At 32.3% G+C, this 24,024-nt stretch overlaps 2 protein-coding genes across 6 annotated transcripts; one reads left to right on the forward strand and one right to left on the reverse strand.

Moving 5' to 3' along the window:
* Nucleotides 1-676: 676 nt before the first annotated feature.
* Nucleotides 677-11,890, reverse strand: LOC111701721 (uncharacterized). Its single transcript, XM_023473126.1, has 7 exons — nucleotides 11,649-11,890; nucleotides 10,638-10,692; nucleotides 9,208-9,295; nucleotides 8,394-8,494; nucleotides 6,476-6,625; nucleotides 3,230-3,379; nucleotides 677-2,149 (listed from the first exon to the last, which is right to left on the reverse strand). The coding sequence occupies exons 1-7, from the start codon at nucleotides 11,708-11,710 to the stop codon at nucleotides 1,394-1,396; spliced, it is 1,362 nt and encodes a 453-aa protein (XP_023328894.1). The 5' UTR covers nucleotides 11,711-11,890; the 3' UTR covers nucleotides 677-1,393.
* Nucleotides 11,891-12,381: 491 nt separating this feature from the next.
* LOC111701722 (double-stranded RNA-specific editase 1) lies at nucleotides 12,382-22,098 on the forward strand. 5 transcript variants are annotated; one of them, XM_023473128.1, is made up of 12 exons: nucleotides 12,490-12,584; nucleotides 14,747-14,830; nucleotides 16,279-16,437; nucleotides 17,156-17,236; nucleotides 17,522-17,575; nucleotides 18,080-18,181; nucleotides 18,959-19,069; nucleotides 19,126-19,143; nucleotides 19,292-19,366; nucleotides 19,977-20,064; nucleotides 21,567-21,637; nucleotides 22,022-22,098. In XM_023473128.1, the coding sequence occupies exons 1-12, from the start codon at nucleotides 12,528-12,530 to the stop codon at nucleotides 22,064-22,066; spliced, it is 945 nt and encodes a 314-aa protein (XP_023328896.1). In that variant the 5' UTR covers nucleotides 12,490-12,527; the 3' UTR covers nucleotides 22,067-22,098. The 5 variants fall into 5 exon arrangements, with proteins under 5 accessions (XP_023328898.1, XP_023328896.1, XP_023328895.1 ...); XM_023473131.1 differs by lacking the exon at nucleotides 19,126-19,143 and adding an exon at nucleotides 14,370-14,492 and having other exon boundaries at nucleotides 12,513-12,584; nucleotides 18,959-19,087; XM_023473130.1 differs by lacking the exons at nucleotides 12,490-12,584; nucleotides 19,126-19,143 and adding an exon at nucleotides 12,382-12,483 and having other exon boundaries at nucleotides 18,959-19,087.
* Nucleotides 22,099-24,024: the final 1,926 nt, after the last annotated feature.

Genomic DNA, 24,024 nt, shown 5'->3' on the forward strand with positions numbered 1-24,024 from the left:
ATATCTCTATCCCCTATATCTCCCCCCTTCTTTCCATTCTAGAACATGAAAAATACTGTTCACACATTTGACCGTAATAAATGATTTTTTTTAGCTGTAGATCAAATATTACATCAATAAAGTTTAGAACTGATGGGGGAGGGGGTCTCCAGAAATTCTATGCTTATTGCTAGGAGGACTGTTCCAGTTCAGTGTTTTAGTACAATTAAAAATAATTTGTAATTTTAACTCAGGTACTTACCAATTTTCTTTTGCGCTTCGCAAACACATTCAACAAATTGACATATATTGTTCATTTTATAACTGTAGAGTATAATTTTTTTAAAAACACAACAAAAATTCGATTTGAATTGAAACAGCCAAATAAGAATGCAAGAACTGAAAAATTCCTTTTTTTCGACTTCAAACCCTTATAACTTTATTAAAAAAAATTCATTTCGATATAATAAGATAATATTTAGCCCCCCCCCCCCCCCCTAGCAAAACTGTTAGTTGCGCCCTTGTACAAAGCTCTGAAATAACCCTTTACAACACTAAACAGGCAAAGCTCTGAAATAACCCCTTACAAGATCAAAAAGGCCAATTTAAGAAAAAATCATTTGTAAAAAACTGTCGTTTATAACCAATTTTCCTTTTCTCTAGACATCTGAAAGAAAAAAATCTGGATAATTATAAATGAGAATTGATTAACAAATTTATTTATCATATGGTTGAGTTAATTCTTTAACTTTTCATCACAACTTAGTGGAACAGAGTCCGGAACTGTATTTGTTCAAATTGGCATCCGATTGATTGGTTGTATTGCTATATATATCATAAATATGTATCCATGTAATCCGGTTCTATAAAACCCCGGCAGTAAAAGCCAATGTAGTAATCCGCGATACAGAAAATGGGCGTCAATAATGGCGGCAGTACTAGCTTAAAAACCTCAGGATTATAAATATTGAGATCTCCGGAGTGATTTTTACACGGACGAATAGATGGTATTTCGGCGCGATATAGCTCCGCCAAAGATCCCATGCATTCGGAACAATTATATTTTTTTCTGGTTTTATATGTTATATGTATTTTTTTTGCTTTTTCTGATTTTTTTTTATAACTGCTTTCGCTCTTTCCGTCAACCTGACGTTATACTCTTCATTATCAAGAATAACTAATTGCAATCCGATGATGCTGAATCTTTTTTTTTGAGCAAAATCCAATAAATTAATTGTGGTTTACAAATGCTCTCCAGGGCATAGTTTTACATACTTAGCAAAAATTTAAATCCACGGGGGAGGGAAGATCACAGAATTTTAATAATTTTAGACTGAATTGCATTTTTGGTCAGTTTCTACATATAATAGAGCCGCAGCAGATTAGTATGAGATGGTACTGGGGCAACACAGGATCAAATGCAAGATCGAAGTCCTTGAGGATGTATCGGGCGAATCAAATGTTGGGTCATTCCGGGAGGTCCGACCCGGTCCATTCGTCGCTTTGCGCCAAGCCCCAACATAGTTCCAATATTTTCATCTCCCAGATTTTCTAATCCATGTTTCAAGGATTTTCCATTCTCCAGAATTTGCGGGGTTTTGCTGACGGGATTATCACCATTTTTATTTGGAGGATTTAATCCGCCATCCAATGGTGTCGGATACAAATTTGACTCTGGTTCCGGTAGTTCACTCAGATTTTTCACCAGAACTTGATAGAAAGACTCACTAACATTACTCAGACTGATATAATCTTCGGTCGACAAATAAGAAGAAATTTTGATAAGGACGGATTCAGGTAGATCCGTCAAGTTCAGTCTTATTTCCGATTCCAGCGGGGATAACGGAATAAACGCTGTGGATTCACCACAGTGAAGCATACTGGGAGCGAGTAATAAAGGCGGCGAATTGCCTTCAATAGGCGGAATTAAGGGTTCTTTAACCGCCATAGGATCTTGGTTTGCTACCCTTATAGTCGGCTGATCCTGAGGTACGGAAGAGAGCGGAAGGTTTTGATTCTCATCCGCCACAAGAGTTTCCAGGTTTAGTGGCGGCGATTTCTCCCTAGCAAGAACAAAATGAACTACGCTAGTTTCAGGATTAACAGCACAAGAGCTGAGTGCCTCGGCTGCTAGCTTCTGAGAAACTCCTACCAGTGAAACTCCATTCACCTAAATTTCAAGATTTTAACAAATTCATCAATATTGTTTAATAAAGACATGAAAAATTAACAATAAATTGAGATATAACCTATACTTTTTGTCTCAAATTACCGACAGATATTCATGAAGTACTTAGTGAGTCATAAGTGAACTAATTTACATTGAAGAACAGTGTACAATTACTAATACTGGTATTATCCGGTATTCAAAAAGACCAGAAAAAGAAAACTATCACATGCACCTTTAAAATTGCACAATGTACAATGTAAGATATATACTATATGAATCTTAATGGACGTATGTTAAACGAGAGAAATATTATCGGCCCTTTTTAGTGTTTCGAATTTTCAAAATTTTCTGGGCTCGTGACAATATAAACACCTAACTTAAAATTTGAATAAAAACAGAAATATTCCATGTTATGTCCCAACTTGAAATCTTTCTCAATTATGATTTCTCTGTTTGGTATATGTGACTCCCGGAGTTCTGATACAGAAATCAACTTTAAAGAAAATTGTCAGAACTCTAGCTCAGCTAAACGTTCATATCTTCCACAATATTGATTAGATTGAATTTAGGTTTAAATGATATCGTTTGAATTGGACATGCTCCATATTAAATGGAGGGTCGTTTAAAATTTAACGACAGTCCCTTTAAGGAAAAAGATTGCATTCAACTAAAAGATTATTATAAATAGAACTTCAATGAAATCTCTTCCTTTGTAAAAACTTATAAACAAGAATTTTATATAATAAGTCCTTCTGAATCTACAGAGAGTCAAAATAACGTTTGAATTTAAGTTTTTTATTTGTTTGTTAACCTGGCGACCTTTATTTGCACCCAGAAATAAAATGAACAATTGTCAGTATTAGAATTAGTGCATGAAGCTTGAAATTTGCAAGCTGAAACTGTACAAAGTCAAAAGTACTTTCTGACCTTGTCCCACGAGTGTGTGGTGTGTGTGTGTTGAAGATTAATAAGGAATAATTCTAATGTGTCAATCTTTTTTCTCTCATATTTACTTTTAACGCAATAGAGGAGGGGGGGGCTCCAGCTATGATTGACCCGTATGTAAATATTTTTTATTACCTCTACAATATGATCATTAACTTTGATCCTATTATCCAACCCAGCCACGCTGTTCTCCATTACTCTCTTGATGTAGATGTTCAGCTTGTCCGGGACACCATGGATCATGTTCACACCGATCACACGGATTCCAAGGCTGGGCGGGGGGACCTAGATAGACATATTCATAGATAGTAGATAGATAGGGAATAGGGATACAGTTGATTGAATAGATATTTAAATGGATAATAAGATGGTATAAATAAATAATACGTGTAGATGGAAAACAGATTGTTAGATAGATAAATATTTGGAGATAGAAAGTAATAGTATCCTTAAACCCGTAAAATCTAAATGATGCAATGAACATTTTTTAAGGAACTGAGATTAGACGTAAATCCAAGTACCCTTCCATTACACCACGGAATGTCTGATACACATTTGTACACTTCAAACCTTTATCTAATCAAAAATAAAGAAGAATATCTTTATCTCCGGCTGAAAATTGATCATTTTTAATTGTAGTTTATCTGCAGTGACTTGTGGATTTATGTTGTGAAGACAATGACCCAAATCGCCAGAATTTTACACTTTTCCAGACAAAAGAATGACAATAACTGCATCACAGGTTGTGAATCAGACATGTCACTCTTTTAATTCAGGGTATTTAAAAATTAAGTCTCCTGTCCCTTTCCGTGATATTTTTTTCACTTAATTTAACATTGCCCTTCCCATAATAAATAAACTAGCAAAGAACTTTATTATTTACCCAGTGAAAATGAATTCAAATAAGCGTTTATCTTGCCAACAAACTAAAGTTACGAAATTATTCCTGGAAGTTGTAGAATCTGACCTATTTAAAAAATCCAACGTGGCCAGTACGCATTAACCCAATATACGCAGCAAAATATACATGTGGACTGAAAAGGCTTTTATCTATCGCATATTGAATTGACCTTGTTAATAATAGTAAAATAATGCACAGGGGTAAACCTAATCTATATAATAATGCATGTGCTAATATATACATGTCAGCTATAGCCGACTGAACGCCTGGACCAAATGGGGTGACATTTTTTAAGGAACCCACGGGGTAAATTAAAAAAAAAAATTTCCTTGCAAGTTTAAATATTTTGTTATTCAAAATTCGGATTTTTTTTACGGGCAACGTTTGGCACTTTAGGTAGTTCTAAAATCGTGAAAAAATGTCATGTGGATAATATTTAAATGTCATGTGGATAATATTTAAATGTAATGAAGATAATATTTAAATGTAATGAGGATAATATTTAAATGTCATGTGGATAATATTTAAATGTAATGAGGATAATATTTAAATGTCATGTGGATAATATTTAAATGATGGATAATATTTAAATGTAATGAGGATAATATTTAAATGTAATGAGGATAATTTTTAAATGTAATGAGGATAATATTTTATTGTCATGTGGATAATATTTAAATGTAATGAGGATAATATTTAAATGGCTTATCCATGATATTGAAAATGTAATGAGGATAATATTTAAATGGCTTATCCATGATATTGAAAATGTAATGTGGACAATATTTAAAAGGCTTATCCATGATATTGAAAACGTAATGTGGACAATATTTAAATGGCTTGTCCATGATATTAAAAAAAAAGAATGATGGGAGATAAAGGAGGATAACTTTCCAGTTAAGGCTAAATATTCCCATTTGCTTAAAATTTAATAAAATTCTTTTGGGAGATTTTTTCCAAATCCAAATATATGATATTTCTTTTAATGCAATCAACAAATTTTGGTTTACATTAGAAAATTAAAACAAAAATACCTTTTGCAACAAGTCGAACAAATAGAATCGAGTCTTTAAAAGAATTTGAATGAGAATAGTCACGTAGGAAAATAGTTCTCCTGGAAAATTCCCACTTACATAAATATATACTTTAAAAGGTTGCGGGAGGGAGGAGGGGGTATGCGATATACATGCATCTAATGATTTGCAAGAGTAAACTCTAGATAGTTACATTACACTAGAACTACAAACAGTACGGTTGCATAATCCATATTTTATGATAACGAGTTTATCAGAGACAGAATTATTTCATTAAAAGATGCTGAGGAATGAAAAGCAAGTATAAGGAAAATGAGAGGATATATGAATTATGCATGCTGATCTTAACATAGACGATTAAGCAAAGAGTAAAAGATTTTTTTTGTTCTTAATTATGCGTAACTTAGAAATATTTCTAAATACGAAGTCTGTCCTATCAAGTGAGTAGTTGTAAGGTTGTAAGTGTAAACTCAGAATAGAGTACATGCAAAGAAAATATGAATGTACTTTTCATACTTTAATAAATCCAGAACTTTCTTCGAAAACGAGGCTCAACCCAGACAACAGAGAAAGAGTCTGCACTGTTCACAGGGGTGAATTTTGTAAAGAAACTCCCTCGGCCTTGGTGGAGGGAAGGGGAGGAATGAATAATTGGGTGTTTTATATCCTTAGTTTAGGCTTTTTAGAATACTAAACATCATTGTTTTGTGTTAAAAGTGCTTCCAGAGCTGGGAACTTTAGAATGGATAGACTTTAATCCTGACTTCTTGATCCGAATATCACCTGTGGAAACTTTTAATTTTAGTTCTTAATCCACTCTTTCTCTCTCTCTTTGGATATCCGTTAACCCTATTCCTGCTGGGGGGATTAATATTCGAAAATGTGTCTCATCTTCCTAGGATTTTTAAACAAATAAAATGTTTAATATAACTTAATTTTTACGTTTTATACGACAGAATAAAATACATTGCGCTTTTTCATTGATGGAATCGAGGATTTTAAAAATGAATGGCAAAAAAGATTATAATGCATAATCTTGAAGGTTAAAACGGCATTTTAGAGAAAAATATGTCATCGACGAGCCCCCCCCCCTCCCATTTGTGGGGATTGTACCTACTAGAACAGTTTTTGACGAAATATTCGATGTTTAATAGGCTTAAGAGTCTAAACACACTTTTATCAGAGACACCCTGTATTTTTAGAGTTTTATTTTACAATGGTTATTATTTTATATTTAAGATTTTATTTTTTAATGCTTTTTCTTTATAAATCGAACTACTTAAAAAAAGGGGTGGGTGGGTAAATATACCCCCTGACTGTACAATGAACATTTTAAACTTGATGTACAATGCATTCTCGTAATCTACGAGAATCTATTAACAAACTCCCCTGTCTCAAAATAAATAAAATCCTCGAATTCTGGCGAATATCTACAATGTGACCTACCAGTGCAGGGTCCATGAGTAGGTCGACCTCGACGAGTTCCATCTTGGCAACCTGTTTCTCCAGCTCCAGCTGTAACCTAGAGCTGAAGAGCTGAGAGCGTGGGATAGTGTTGTGACGGTCATACTCTTCAGCAGAGTAGGTCTCTCCAATCTAAATATTGGAGTTGTTATTATTGTTATCACTAATCATGGGTGGCATGACTATCATTTTCAGCCTATTTAGCAATTTAGTCTGTTATACTCGTCATCATTGTCGTTATTTTCATCATTATTGTTTTTTTAATCTTTGTTGTTATTTTTATCATTGTCGTTATTTTCATCTTTGTTGTAATTTATATCATTGTCGTTATTTTCCTCTTTATTGTTATTTTCATCATTGTTGTTATTTTCATCATTGTCGTTATTTTCATCTTTATTGTTATTTTCATCCTTATTATGATTTTCATCTTTGTTGTTATTTTTCTTTGTCGTTATCTTAGTCATTGTTATTATTTTCATCTTTATTGGTATTTTCATCATTGTCATTATTTTCATCTTTGTTATTTTTCTTAGTCGTTATCATAGTCTTTTATTATTTTCATCTTTGTTGTTGTGGTTTGTCCTACTATACATTACTAAAGCTAAAAAAAAATGTTCATTCGGCAAATGACGGATCACGAAAGATACTTTTACGGCACTTCAGAATTAAAACAAACAATAATTTCATTTTACCTGACAACATTTTGTTATTTTATTTAAGGATAATTTTATAAATTTTGTCTAAAAATTTGATGAATAACTTACGGAGCAGTCTAGATCTCAGTGCTTAATAGCTATGTCTGATCAAGTTTAAAATAGATATGCATGCATAATGCAAATTCTTGTTTCTTTTAACGATTATTTTCATTTGAGAATTCTCTGCAAAAGTAACTTGCGAATTTCTTGTTTATTACAAGTTCTGGAGAAACTTAAAGAAGTACGAAAGTGAGTAAAACGACGATATCTTCCAAATTTTTCATCAGATTAAGGTTTTAATGGTTTAATTTTTTAATCAATTTAAGGTTTAAATGGTTTAATTTTTGATCAGATTAAGGTTTTAATGGTTTAATTTTTTAATCAATTTAAGGTTTAAATGGTTTAAATTTTGATTAATTTAAAGATTAAATGGTTTAATTTTTTAATCAATTTAAGGTTTAAATGGTTTAATTTTTGATCAGATTAAGGTTTTAATGGTTTAATTTTTTATTCAATTTAAGGTTTAAATGGTTTAATTTTTAATCAGATTAAGGATTTAATGGTTTAATTTTTTAATCAATTTTAGGTTTAAATGGTTTAATTTTTTAATCAATTTTAGGTTTAAATGGTTTAATTTTTTAATCAATTTAAGGTTTAAAAGGTTTAATTTTTTAATCAATTTAAGGTTTAAATGGTTTAATTTTTGATCAATTTAAGGTTTAAATGGTTTAATTTTTGATCATTTTAAGGTTTTAATGGTTTCATTTTTGATCAATTTAAGGATTAAATGGTTTCATTTTTGATCAATTTAAGGTTTAAATGGTTTCATTTTTGATCAATTTAAGGTTTAAATGGTTTATTTTTTGATCAATTTAAGGTTTAAATGGTTTAATTTTTGATCAATTTAAGGTTTCAATGGTTTCATTTTTGATCAATTTAAGGTTTCAATGGTTTAATTTTTGATCAATTTAAGGTTTAAATGGTTTCATTTTTAATCAGTTTAAAGTTTCAATGGTATTAATGTAAATCGGGCATTGTAATCTTTGGATAGAGGATTACCCTTACAGTCTCTTCTGTTTGTTTGTTTGTATCCAATAACCGTAACGGCTGAACCGATCGAACCCAAATTTTATGTGGGACCTCTCATAACCCTAGTGGAGGTTTGTGGATGATCAAAATGTAAAGCTTGTTGTTTTGCATTGCACCTGTGGTTCTGAACTGAAAGAGAGTCTAGAGGGAGGTTTGTACAGAGTCTCTCTTCCACTGACCCTGTCTCGAATAATGTACAGCTCCGGTGTACACACATCTATGTAAATGCTCAAATCATTTAAAGAAAATCAGATGAAACCTGGAAATGTGTTTTAAAAGATAGTTCTAGACAATTGCCACTCTATTATTTGTAAAAAAAAGTTTCTAGACAATTGCCACTCTATTATTTGTAAAAAAAAGTTATCAAATAAATTGTCTTGAAAATGTTCTTAATTTTTGGACCTTTTCCAGGAACTTGAATATTATGTAACAAAGGAATTCTTAGATTGGTTAAAAATAGTGTTATCTTTCCGTTTACACAGTACACACTCATATAAAGTATTTTTAGTCATAAACCCTTGGAGATAAGCAATTATTTAGCACAAGGATCAAAGTACAACTTTTTTGATTTAAAACAAAATCATAAAATAGTTCTTACAGAAATAATAAATAGGTTAAAGGGACTCTGAACGTATTTTCAAGTGACCCTCCATATAAATAATTGCATGCTCAATTCACAACAGTACCCTTAGTTTTTACTATTTCAAATATGTCAATTTTCTTCTGTATCTCTAATGCAAAATTCAAATCTACAGCTTGCAGAAAAACTAAGCATTTCTCCATTATTTTTACCCAGCCTAAGGTCTGAATGGTATCGTGGTAAATCAAATGTGAACAAACTTAAACCGTCGACATGCGACAGTCCCTTTATGCATAGAACCGGTCATGAACACTGAGCGTGATCAATTATTAAAATGATTTGATGAGTTCCTTGAATAATATCTTCTTGAGAATCGAGTAAGTGGGAAAACTTGTTTCGAAGCGAGGGCGAGGTGTCGTCTACTGTCACCTGACAAACCTGAGATAGAAACTTATGAATAATTGAGATGTAGTTGAACTTAGTAGGGTTGGTTTAACTACTTTTACTTTGTATTCTTGTATTTAAGGGGTTGTTACAACAGAGGTGTATTTAACTATTTTCTTTTATTCGCTGAATTGTGGAAAAATAATTTTTTTCATTTAAAGTATAAAAAAGCCATAAGGATGTCCAATTTATTATTTTTTTCTCTCAGAACTATGTCCAAAAATTTTCTATTTTACTTTGAAATTCCTTATTCAATGGAAACCAGATAAAAAAATCACCAACAAGGGAACATATCTGTATAAAGAATGATAATCTTTTTCCCTCAAAAAATGTTTCAAAATAGACCACAACCATCCATCTTAAATTTAAATTAAAAATAAAATCAATCTCTTCTCTTTCTGTAATTTCGTAATACAGTCTTTGGGATAAGATTAAACTTATTAAGCACTAGATATGGTTAATCATTAAAATAAAAATTTATCACCAAATGAAAAGCTTTAACATTCCTTATCTTTATCTATTTCATCAGCTAAAATTTTTTTTTTGATTCATGGCCTTGAAGCTAAAACGTTTTCTGACGCAACAAAGTTTTAACGGTTGTGCAGCACCTGTACTTCAGTGAAAAAAAACATGCGTTCAAACTTTACATGACGCATACTTTTCAAATTAGCAGGCGGAATTTATGATCAGTTTTAATACCAATTAATCATTAATTCAAGATTTCCTCACGTTTAAACAGCACTTTTTCTTTTATCTAGAAAAAACTATTTTAAAAACAATAATTAAAGAAAACGAAAATTAAAGAATTTTTTAATCGATTAATTCCAGAACAGCTTGACAAATTAATTAAGTGTATGGTGTAGTTTTGGTTTAAGGTTGAGTAATATATTAATTGTTTATTTAAAACGTTTTTTTGTTTACTTAATTGATTATTAGATTAATTAATTATATGGTTAATAGGCAGTTTGATGACTTATTTTAAAAGCGGATTGAGTAATTGCTTCTTAACTGGATCAAAGGTTGATTGATTGGTCGATTAGCAGGTTTATTAATTGTTATATTTGTAGGTTGATTAATTGTGTAATTGGCAAATTGATCAATGGTTTTATTGGTTGATTGATTGTTTAAAAAGAAGATCAATAACTATATTTAGTTGATTGAATGAAATGTGAGATTAAAATAACTTTTGAGAATTTTTTGTTGGTAATTAATAAATTGTTGCATTAATTGATTAATCCGTCGTTTCACTAGAAACTTGATTCTAAATTTGATTTTTTTTGTAAATAAATTGAATGATCAATTGTGTTATCTATGGATTAGTTGATTGTTAAAATACCTTGTACTCCAGAAGTTCATTTGACTCTTCCAAGCTGATTGAAGATGAACGCGAACTGAAATGAAAATTATATATAGTTTGTAAAAATATAACGTGAGGGGACACTTTTAAGGGAAAAATGAAACTTTTGACAAGGTGGCCAGATTTAATATTTAAGGGACTGTAAGTTTAATTTCAGGGTCCGTCCTAGATAACGATTTTTGGACAGGCTAGGGGGCCGGCGCTGCGGCTACAATTATATCCATTTATTTTCCATGTACAAAATTGATACGAGGGGGAACGGAGGGCCCGGGGGGGGCGGGGGGGCCAAAAATCGTTCTCGTTACCAAATATCAAATGAACCTACATTCAATGTCCGATCTACGGGTTTAACCTTGGAATTATCTCCGATCAAGAATATAAGCTTTCCATTTTTCGTTTGGGGAAATCAAATATTTTCATTATGGGTTAATATAGGCATACACATTTCTACGTACAGAAACTATGTGGTGAAAGATCAGATGAATGTTCGAAGGGTACCTTTAAAATCGGGCAGGTCCCTCGTTCTTTAGTAATGACCAATTATATCCATGTGTTACATAAGAGATCCATGAACAAAGTTGATAGAAGGGGGGTGGGGGGGATTCAAAAATCGTATATTAGGAAATTACCCTTCAGTTCAAAACGAAAAATTGACGAGTGAGATTCATTTCAGTAGTTTGAAACAGAACATGCATACCGTTCTTATAAATCTTTGAAATAGACTAATTTGCGAAAAAAGGAATTTCATTATTTTTTACGTCTTCTTGTATCTACGATAATTTGTTTTAAACGTTTATTGACATATATTCGTAATGTTGAATATTTATCTAATCATAACAACAGCACTGTTTACAGTAAGATAATTGAAACAGCTTCACTATTATTTTGTGCAAATTTGTATAAATGTAGCAGTGTCGTTTACGAAAGCTAAAGAGAAGAAAAGAGCAATGTAAAAATAGTAGAAGTTCAGAAAATAACAAAATAACAAACCTGAGTGCACTGTCAAACCCTGAGTCTCCATCTGATGCATTCCGTTTTCTCAAACTATCCATAGAACTCAGATAACAATCAGTTTACAAGATGCAGCGCGTCTCGGAGTAAACAAAAGGACAAAAATCCGCGAAAATTGTTACGTTTTTAATAAAGTTTTCGTGGATTTTTTGAAGACGAAAATTCTAGATGTTGACAGCTGAATTTCTCTCCCCTCACCGCGACTTGTCGGGGTTCGATTCAGTCTAGGTTGTGAAGGACTCTGCACTACGCATGCGTAAACCTCTACAACGCATGCGTCAAGATTCCGGTCGCCGCGAGAGAAATTGCGTTCTAATTTCCGAATTATAAAATAAAGTTTTATTTTAAAGACAAAATAAGACAAAATTGGAGAACATTAGCCTCTCCAAAGATTTAAAAATGAAAAGCGAGAATAATATATTAAAAAAATAAAATCACAATTTTCTCTTTATTTTTTAGTTTTAGTTGTCAATTCTGTCAATGGCATTTGAACGATATATGGATGATGATAGAAATTTGGAAGAATCAAATCCTAAAATATAATAATACCTAATTTTAGACACTTTTCATGAATAGAACACTTCATCGGAACCTAAACCTGTTTATCGAGTCTAGAGAAACTAGGCCAAATTATTCTGCCCTACGTATAGACTCGAATCGTCTTCCACCAAGTATACAATTATAATTTTACGGGGGATTATCGATTCCTTGCGCTCACTAACAAATCCTCTGTCGGCGTTATTTGACAAACAATAATACTGAACCAAAAGATATTTTAACTTATTTTCTTAACTTAAAGAATAAATTAAAAAAGGTATTTTATATTTGTTAATATTGTTTTTGTTTTCCAGCAGTGAAATGCCTTACAAGTCTAGTAATTACCACGGCAAGACCAACCTGCCGGCTAGCGCTGAGGTATTAGATTCAAATGATTATTTGATGTTATTTTAATATGTTGAATAATTCATTTTTTATTTAATATTTTGGTTTTAGCTTTGGTAAACCGCTTTACATGTAGTACAGTTATGATTTTGTTTTTGTTTAATGAAGTTTGTAAAAGACTGATATTAATTATTTTTTCTAAACTGCAATGCATGCCGTGAACTGTTTGTTGCAGTGCTTAGGATCCATTCAATTTTGATGCGGATCCGGATCCAGGTTATTTTTTGAATATTTACTGATTTTTTTTAATAAAACAAATTTTTCAATTTTTTGGTTTTATTTTTTTCGCTTTTGTTATCCTAAAACTTGATGAACCATTCAGAAATGAGGAAATTTTTATAATCTCTCTTTTTTTTTCAAAAGTTCAGATTTGGCGTTTTGGAGTAAAAAAGATTTTTTTGCAGTTTTTGGTTGATATTTTACCCCTTGGATCCGGATCCGTGGATCCGCATATTTTTTTAGGATCTTGCTTCACCTAACTAAATTTCCTCTTACAAGGTAGCCTTGTTTTCAATAGTTGAAAGGATTGTATTCAAACGCAGTTTTGACCTGGCTCAACTCTAGGTTCAAACCTAGTAGGAGTTTTTGGTACCCCACCTCGCCCTCCGCCCACTTACCATTTTTATACGCGCGATTATGAATTTATTTCAACTGTAAAATAATATTTATTTTGTATCATATCTGGACTGAGAGCGCTGCGGCTAGGGCTGGCTAAATGGCCGAGCGCCGCGGCCATCACAAACTAGGGGGCCGGCGCTGCGGCCACTTTGTCCATTAGATATTTAAAGGAGCATCTAATAGAAGTAAATTATTTGGTTACAATTCTTCCTGAAGCTGGTTTTTCATTTAAAGTGATGCACCTATTTTAATAATGCAATTATAAATGTATTTAGGGGTTTACAAATAATGTTTGAGAAATTTTTTAAACTATATTATTAATTGTTTCATCTAATTTGGAGTCTTGATTGGGGAGGGGATGGGGGGTCTGTTTTTATGTCGTTAATTTGATCTTGAGTGGGGGGGGGGAGCTAGTTGTGCCCCCTGAAGATAACACTTTTATCCGATTTTAATTCTTGCTTATGCAGTTGTGTGAAAAGATTTTTTTTTTATGGACAATCTATGCACAATGCACATCAACCCGTGAGTCAGTTGTATTTTTTCTGCGTCTGTGCAAGAGATGCAGGGCGTCCCATATCAAATTTTTATCTCCAAGATTTAACGCCAAAATACGCTCAGAATAAACAAAAACCTGGTATTTTCTGCAAGATAATTTTTAAATTAGTCTTTTACTTTTGTAAATACTAGTTTTTTTTCGATTAGTTCCTGTCCTGAAATCTTAATTTAGAGATTCTAACGATCTGAAATGATGTGAGACACATGGTCACCATATTCCAAGGGAAAAAATATCAACCAAAAACTACAAAAAAAAACTTTTATACTCTCAACCCCAATTCTGATCTATTGAAAAAAGAGATTTTAAAAATTTCCTGATATCTGAATGCTTCATCAATTTAACATAAAAAATAAGACATAAAATTGTTAAAATTTGTTAAAAAATTCAGTAAATCTTAATGCAATGACCTGGATCCGGATCCATTTTTTCGAGTGCTGATCCAGGATCCGGGTCCAAATCAAAATTAAATGGATCCTAAGCACAGGTATTAAGAATGTCAAACAAGTTCGTATTCTTCATAACAAAGAGTTTGAGTTGCCTCCTCAAAAGCTTTTGAAATGGATTAACACATTTCTTTGACACAGCTCCTGTAGCCAGATATTTGAAGATTTCCTTCACGACCTCCTAGTTGACCTCTCTGACGACCTCCTTGTTGACCTCCCTGACGACCTCCTTGTTGACCTCCCGGACATCCTTGATGACCTTAGGTACATCCCTTTTGACCTTACTGACATCCTTGTTGACCACCCTGACATCCTTGATGACCTCGCTGACATCCTTGATGATCCCCATGACTTCCTTGATGACCTCCCTTACCTCCTTGTTGACCTCCCTGACATCCTTGATGACCCCCCTGACATCCTTGATGACCTCCCTAACTTCCTTGTTGACCTCCCTGACAACCTTGTTGACCTCCCTGACCTCCGTGATTAACTCCCTGACGACTGTCTTGATGTTTCAGGAGATGAAGGTAAAGGCTGAGGACGCTGAGATGAAGGATGTGACGAACACCGGAGAGAAGGAAGTGCCAACTTGGCTCAGTAAGGTTAGTTCAGAATACTTGGATATACTTGGATATGCTTGTATGTACTTTGTTATACTTGGTGTTACTTGGTGTTATTTAGTGTTACTTGGATATATATGGATATACTTAGATTTACTTGGACATACTTTGACATACTTGGACATACTTGGCATATACTTGGATATACTTGGATATACTTGGACATATTTGGACATATTTGGACATATTTGGACATATTTGGACATACTTGGATATACTTTGATATGCTTGTATATACTTGGTTATGCTTGGTTATACTTGGTTATACTTTGTTATACTTTGTTATACTTTGTTATACTTTGTTATACTTGGATATACATGGATATACTTGGATATACTTGGATATACTTGGACATACTTGCACATACTTGGATATACTTGGACAAACTGGGACATACTTGGATATACTTGGACATACTTGGATATACTTGGTGTTACTTGGATATACTTGGTGTTACTTGGTGTTACTTGGTGTTACTTGGTGTTACTTGGTGTTACTTGGTGTTACTTGGTGTTACTTGGTGTTACTTGGTGTTACTTGCTGATACTTGGTAATACTTGGTGAAACTACATGTTATACTTGGTGAAACTACATGTTATACTTGGTTATACTTGGTTATACTTGGTCATACTTGGTTAAAATTGGTTATACTTGGTTATAATTGGTTATACTTGGTTATACTTGGTCATACTTGGTTATACTTGGTTATACTTGGTTATACTTGGTTATACTTGGTTATACTTGGTTATACTTGGTTATACTTGGTTATACTTGGTTATGCTTAGTTATACTTGGTTATACTTGGTTATACTTGGTTATACTTGGTTATACTTGGTTTTACTTGGTTATACTTGGTTATACTTGGTTATACTTGGTTATACTTGGTTATTCTTGGTCATACAGAATAAATAATTACCTGCGTATATATTTTAACAATTTATCTCCTTGCTCTCTGTGAGGGGGGGGGGGGTAAATATTTAATAACATAGTTTGCACTGATATTTCACTCTTCATCCGCAGTTCTCCACCGTAAACAAATATTACTGATTAAAATAAATCCTAATACTTAATTATAAAACGCTACACTCTCAGTTCAGCTGCTACAAAAGCCGAGAAGATTGTTAGAAACCCTAAAATTATATTCTTTTGTGATAATAAGAAGAAATATAATAATGACTTTTATGGCTAAATATCGGTTAAATTCACAAAAATGACATAAAATTTAAAACATGTATGTTTATATTTACTAAGTTGTAGCTGAACTATATTTTCTTCCATTAAGAATAGCAAAAGGATATAGCTAGCATATCCTTCAATCCTTCAATTTTGTGAATCTAAGATATCTTCATGAAGATATTGAAAGTTGATATTCTCTGAAGAGTAAGACTAAGGTTATTCCATATTTTTTATAATGTATTTTGTATTTAAGATAAAGGAGGGTGGAGTGAAAAAGATCCCGAAGGATGTTTTGAAACGGCGACGAAACTACCGTCTCAAGAAGATGTTGACTCCCAAGCCTCCAATGATGGTTTTGTTCGAGCTGGTTCCGCACACGGAGATCGTGTTCAATCCTTACATCTCTGATCCGGTAAATAAAACAAGTTCTGGGGAAAATATTAGAATTTACAGTTCTTAATTTCTTCAAAAATTGCTGTTCTATCGTGTGGACATTTTTAATTTTGTTAAATGGTTGTCAAAGTAACGTTTTTACTGACCATTTAATAAAAAGTTTCAAGTCCGACTAAAACAAATTTTTTGAAACCTTCGATACAGATTTGTCGGATAGAAAATAGGGTTATTACAATTTCAAGAAAGTTTTTAATCCAATTTTTACTTACCCAAAAATTAATTTATTCGGATACAGAACAATGTAAAGACAAGTTTGTTTATCCTTTTTTAAAAAATTTCCCCCAAAAAATCATTTATTCCCTCCCTCCTCCAAAAAAAAACATTTGTTTTCCCCAAAAAGCATGCTTAATATCTGGGTAAAAATGGGTTTCAATGTGGGGGGGGGGGGGTCAAAAATACAAAACAGTCCTGGGTTTTAAATGAAGAAAATAAAATGTGAATGGGACACAAAGTAACATAACATTTTTACTGTCCTAAATTCGAATCGCATTTTTACGCTCGTCTTAAACTTTAATATTTCAAGTTTTGATTACTTGATAAACCAACATTTATAGATGGACACATCATATTCTACAAATAGGTTGCAAAGATTATGATACGGATTAGAAGATTAGAGTTTGAGGCTTGTAATTACATCTTTTCAGACATTTAAACATATTTATTTGTTATTGGTTCAGGTTTCTCGGTTTTTAAAGATTACAGCCAACTATGACGGAAAAGTGTTTGAGGGAGTTGGTCCCTCGAAATCTATAGCAAAGGTGAAGAATGATTTAAAATTTGGTGTTTATCATGAACCAAACCTCATAGTGTAATTAAAGGAGATGTTAGTTCTACAATTTTTTTTAAAACAAACTCCAAACCAAATGGTATTATTATTAAAAATTGTTCAGTTATCTTTTTTCAGGAATAAAAAATAATTTAGTTTTATTATTTGTATCAACTCATGAATGTAATTTTGGGAAAAGTTGAAAATGATTTTCAAGTTAAGAAGCTAGGAACGGTATTAAATAAATCAAATAAATTCATAATAAAAGCTATTTTAGAATATCTGCTCTGAGCAAATACTGCAGCATATAGCCTTCCGCTCCTGTGTTAAGGTAACTACCTGATTTTGATCTAAAATTCAAGTGAACCTCCGTGCAGAAATGACAATGCCCGATTAACAATGGTTCCCTTGAAACCTTAGTCTGATCTATAATGGGGAAGATATTGTTTTTTTTTTCTAACGTAAAGTACGTGAGAAACCTCAGTCCTAAACATGGAAATATAACTCACACTTAATCAGACAAAATTTTCAAAGGTACTATTGTAAATCGGGCATTGTCGTTTATACATGAAGGCTCTGAAATTATGCTTACAGTCCCTTTAATTCATTCTGCGATTGTTTGAATGATTAAGTCCTTTAAAGAGTAATGCATTTTTTTCATACAAAAATAGTTTGGCTGGTGGAGTTGCTGGTTAATGCAATAAAGATTGAGTTTTTAACTAGTTGCTGTATTGATAGTTTGATTGATATCTGGCTTGTTTGAAGAATTGATTTTTTATTCAATTGTTTATCATATTGATTTGTTGATTGGTCGATTGATTGATTGATTGATTAGCAGGAGGCCGAGCAAGAGAACAGCAAAGGACCCCATGAGGAGGAGACCCCCTGGACTGCCCTGGCTAGTGTAGCCCTATTTAAACTATTCAACGATTGGCAGGTACTGAAACCTTTTTTTTCAATTTTTTATCAACTTTGATAATATATTTTTTTAAAACAAAATATTCTTCTTTCCTTTAGTACTTAGTTTTATTCCTTATTGGAATTATTATTGACTCATCAAGGTTAATAATATTTTCTAGAGAAAATTATCTTCGTTTTCTTCTTTGTTAGGTTTCGTTCAACATTTAGATTAGAATTATTAGGATTAAACATTAATTTCTTACATCAAATGTATAACTCAAATGTTTTAAAGCAAATTTCAATGAAAAAACTATTTAAGAGTAGTAACGTCAATTTGATCCTATTCGAAAATTCTCATTATTCCCAATTCTAAAAAACCTTGAAATCAAATAAATTTGATCCTACTTAATTGATTATTAACTATTCTGGCTCTAAAAACAGCTTTCAGTGGTTTGATTGACGTGGGAAATTATATGTACTTTCAACTGGGATAACAATTGTTTGTTTGTTTGTTTGTTGGTTTGTTTGTATCCAATAAACGTTAAAACGGCTGAACCGTTCGGGCTAAAATTTTGTGTGTAACATTACAATTAACATGACCCTAGGTAATGTTTATGGACGATCAACATCTCAAAATTTAGCCAACCAACAAAATTTGATTTTCCACATAATTTTTATAAAATCCGCGAACTGTTTTTTGTTTGTTTTTGTTTTCCAATTTATACAAAGAGAAAATGTTCACAAATGAAATAGAAGATGGGCGTGAAGCGCCTTTAAACGCCTAGTCCCTTTAAATAATGATAAAATTTTCTAGGCCCAGGGTGTAGTGATTCCACCTGAGATGTTGAAAGTTAGTTTGCCCGGGGGAAGGAATCAACCTCAAGAGGGGATGCCAATGGGAGTGGAACAAATGGATTTCATGGAGGGAGTAACTGTCGTCAAGGTAGGTGAAGGGGGGAGGGGCAAATGGATATCATGGAGGGAGTAACTGTCGTCAAGGTAGATGAAGGGNGATTTCTCCAAGAAAAGATGGGGGGTGGGGGTGGAGCAAAAGTCCAGTAACCTTCAAGGAAGGTGGAGGGGAGGAGGTTTGGGATGCTTAAACAATTAGATTTTGTATATTTAACTTATCTTTCTTTCTGTTTAGAAGGAGAAGAAGGAGAAAGAGAAGAAAGCCAAGGGACCTAAAGTATTGCCTGAAAACCCTACTCAGAGACACCCAGTAATAGATTTACATAATTTGTACAGGCACAGGGGTTCAAATAATAGATTTGCATAATTTGTACAGGCACAGGGGTTCAAATAATTGATTTACATAATTTGTACAGGCACAGGGGTTTAAATAATAGATTTACATAATTTGTACAGGCACAGGGGTTTAAATAGTAGATTTATATAATTTGTACAGGCACAGGGGTTCAAATAATAGATTTACATAATTTGTACAGGCACAGGGGTTTAAATAATGATTTATATAATTTGTACAGGCACAGGGGTTTAAATAATAGATTTACATAATTTGTACAGGCACAGGGGTTCAAATAATAGATTTACATAATTTATTCAAGTACCCCAGCGGAGATAGGGTTAATACGATAAAATTTCACTATTTCAACAGGGTACATTAAATATTAAATAATTTTATCACTGTCGTAATTAGGAATACAAGCGAGCCAAAGCTTTATAAAATATATGATTACTTGATAATATTACTTAAGATTTAACGCATTAAACAAATAAAGTAAAATATTCCAGTGAATTAAAAATATTTTCTTGGTTGAGTTCCTGATCTAAAAAAAGTGAAAAATCTTTTTAAAATTTATAATTTCCAGGTTCAATTGTTGAATGAGATGGAAGGACAGCTAGAATATGAGACTACTGTGGATGGTCTTCCACCAAATACATTTTATACAATTACTGGTGAGATTAATTGATTAATTGATTAATTAAATATTTTTAAAATGGTTTCGAAGGAGAAAGAGAGATTTAAAACTGAATTTTTTTATGAGCCAGCTGTGAGCCATGATAAGCCAGGAGCTGCCGATCACAGCAGTGTTGATTGGGATGTTTTGTTTAATCCAATCCTGTCCATTTTAGGATTTTTTCCTAGTTTCTATTCGCTTTAAAGGGAGTGACCTGCTATGTAAGGTAGTTGAACTGAGTATGCAGTGTTGTGGAAAACTTCTTTCGGGTTCATTTGAGACATATTAAACCTTTTAAAGATCAGTAAATCCTGAGTTTGAGCGCAATTCGACGTTCAAAACTCCTACTTTGGGGTGGATACGTTTTCAGAATTAGTTTTTTTAATTATTAAATAACGACAACGAAAAATAAAGTAAAAATTATACAGTAATCTAATTAGATGGTTAGGAACATATTTCTCAAAAGAAATTTGTCAATAAATCAATGCTAAAATCGATTATTTCGTTTTCATTATTATATTGAATTTCTTATCTCCTTTGAATTTATTCGCAGATTTCTTCAAATTTTTCAAATGTCATCTTTTCAATAATAAATCTAGAAAATCTGCAGAAATCTTTATGAATAATGAGAAACCAGAATAGTGAGAAAATAGAAACAAGATTACTTATTTTCGATGATAAGATTAATTTTTATTATACATGACGTCTGTAGTTTATTGTAGAACTTTTTTTTACATTTTATGTCGTCAAAACTAATTCTGAAAACTTATCCACCCACAAAGTAGGAGTTTTGAACGTCGAATTTGCGCTCAAACTCGGGATTTACAGATCTTTAAAAAGTTTAATATGTCTCAAATGAATCCGAAAAAGTTTTCCACAACACTGCATACTCAGTTCAACTACCTTACATAGCAGGTCACTCCCTTTAAGCACTAGTTTTATGATTATTCGTTGACATATTACCGTGGCATATTATGGAAACTAGTTATATTGAACACAGACAAATTAAGGCGTATATTTTCTTCAACATTTTTCCCCCTAGAAGAAAAAAATTATACAATTTTGGGTAAAATGTTTGAAAACGAATATGAATAAAATCCCTTTTTATGTCCAATTTTTTCCTCTGATCTTTAAGAATTCCCCCCTCCCGCCAGGGGGATTCTTAAAAATAAATACACCCGTGAATTTGGTAAACAAAATTCGGATTTTCGGGATAGGGTGTTGGGGTCGGACTTGAACATGAAATTGTTTTAAAATGACTTTTAGTTATTTTTTTTAATTGCATCATGTTTTTCCCAATCTTTTTAGAGTATAGAATATAATTTCAAAAAATTCTTAAGAAGTTTTTAAAGTTCTGAAGAAGTTTGATAATTTTGTACAGGTTGAGAGTTAAGTTCTTAAAATTATCAACATTTTATTCCAGGAATCGGGAACGTAAAATGCGGGAAAATATTTTTCTCCAAATTGAAGAAGTAAACGCTTAATGTTGTTATATTTCAGTATCTGTGAACGGTATACCGTATACAGGGTCAGGGAAAAATAAGAAGGAAGCTAAGAAGATTGCGGCTCAGGTTGGGATTTTATGTTTTGGCTAAATCTGAAAATTGTTAAAATTATTTCGCAGTTCAAAAAATTTACTTAATTTTACTTAATTTGTAAACGTAGATTCTAGTGACAAATAAGATTCTCAATGTTATCATTAAACGCTTTGTCTGATTAAAAAATGAATGAGATATGCATGTTTTTCGTTTGGAAAATTAATTTATTTTCATTTGTGGTTTCTTCACACCGATTTCGGCTGCAGTAACAATATTTTAATAATTAAATAATTGAAGATAAAAACCTCGATATCCCACGCATAAATGATCAGATAAATATTTAAAGGGTATTGTTGTAAATCCGGTATACCCTCTCCCGGGAAACAGCTGTTTATATTAATATCCTCCTGTTTTCAGAGTGCTCTAGCTGCTATTCACAATGTACACTACCCTCCCTGCTAAACTGAATCAACAATCCAAAGTATAGTGAAGCAGAAAACAAACATTTTTTTCAATTCTTTAAAAATTCTTTAATCTACACATAAAACAAAGAAAATATTAACATTATTTAGATGTAATGTAAACTTATCAATTTAAAATTACAAGTAATAGACTAAATTAGAAGAGTAATGTTTTCATTCTCTCAATGTTTGTTATGTACATTTACACAGTGTATTGTACAGTGTACTGTACACCCTTGCTTTGTAAGAAATTGTCATAGTAGACTTAGACTGTACACTGTATAGTCTGTACAGTACAGACTGTACAGAGGACAACTCACGTTGCAATTTTGTTTTGTTTTTAATTGTTAACTATTTGTATTTCACACTACCTATTTGCTTGAATGTATGTGCTCTGTATTGCACAGATACTCGATCGGAAAATTTTTCTTTTTTTTTTAAACAAAGATACTGAAAATTACTGAACCATAAAAGTTTCTATAAATTGTTTGAAAAGGTTCACTGTTTTCAAGTTCTTAAATTTTACCATTTTACTGAGTATGATTGACAAACTAATTGTTTTCTCGTATGAATTTTACCATTTTGCTGAGTATGATTGACAAACTAATTGTTTTCTTGTATGAATTTTACCATTTTACTGAGTATGATTGACAACTAATTTTACCATTTTGCTGAGTATGATTGACAAACTAATTGTTTTCTTGTATGAATTTTACTGAGTATGATTGACAAACTAATTGTTTTCTTGTATGAATTTTTTTAATCAGTACTTGTGCATTGTTTCCTTTCTGGAATAAAAGTAAAAGAAACTTAATATTTTTTTTCTTCTCAATTTATATCTATACATCTTAATATATAAAGTTGTAATCTGTCTGTCTGTATGGCAGTGCTTAGGATCCATTTAATTTTGATGCGGATCCGGATCCGGATCCGGATCCTGGATCCGCTTTTCAAAAAAACTGATCCGGATTCGGATCCGGATCCGGATCCAGGTCATTGATCAAAAAAATTTTTTATTTTAGTTCAAATGTCTTTCATACCTAAAAAAAATGTTAAACATTTTAACATTTTTTTATACTATTTTATACCCCGGGACTATTCAGGTCCTGAATACCAGGGATTACTCCACTTACTGCCCCTACAGGCTACAGTTACCCCCCTCCAAAAAAATCATTGTTTTGTTTTTAACCTTTGTGACAAACAATCTCAAGAACTGACGAGGGTCAACCCAGACCGAAATATATTTTCAATAAATGTGGAACTAACATCTACTTTTTTACTCTACAGAGGTTTGGTCCATCACCATCACCGAATTAATTTTAAAAAAATCATTCCCTATTGATTAGTCTGTTTTTAACACCTTTAAAAAACTTGTGTTTAGACGATTTTCATGAAAGTAGAAGTAACATCTTTTTCCTCTTAGAGTAAAACTATTTTTCATGTTACTTAAAATAAATTCAGTTTTTTTACAGATCTTTGTAGTCAATGTAAAATAAATATTCATAATGAAGGTTATGAAATGGAGCCTTTTTTAATTGAGTTTGTAAATGCCAGAAATAAGTGGAAAACGCAAATCAAACTCAACTTGAACCAATAATTTGATAAACATCATGATATTTTTTAGGGGGGGAGGGGGGTAAAAACATTTAAACAATTCCCCCCCCCCCCCCCCCCCTCCGTACAGAATCCTTATTTACGCCCAGCTGTATGGGAATGTTCTTAGCTTTGTGAAATTGTATGTATAGTGTGTCCACGTTTATAGGAAAAATTAGCTAAAATTGTAATTTACAATAAAGTGCGGGTAAATGGCAGGACCTAACTATGAACTTACGGTGGTGTATTTTTCGACCTACGCAAATCCGCTATACTTTACTTGTGACCTACGACAAATCCGCTATACTTCACATCCGACCTACTAGCACGCGGTTTTACTGCTGCTAAATGGACTTTTGGTCGCAG

The sequence above is a fragment of the Eurytemora carolleeae genome, unplaced genomic scaffold, assembly GCF_000591075.1.
Source record: "Eurytemora carolleeae unplaced genomic scaffold, Eaff_2.0 scaffold459, whole genome shotgun sequence".
NCBI classification, from domain to species: domain Eukaryota; kingdom Metazoa; phylum Arthropoda; class Copepoda; order Calanoida; family Temoridae; genus Eurytemora; species Eurytemora carolleeae.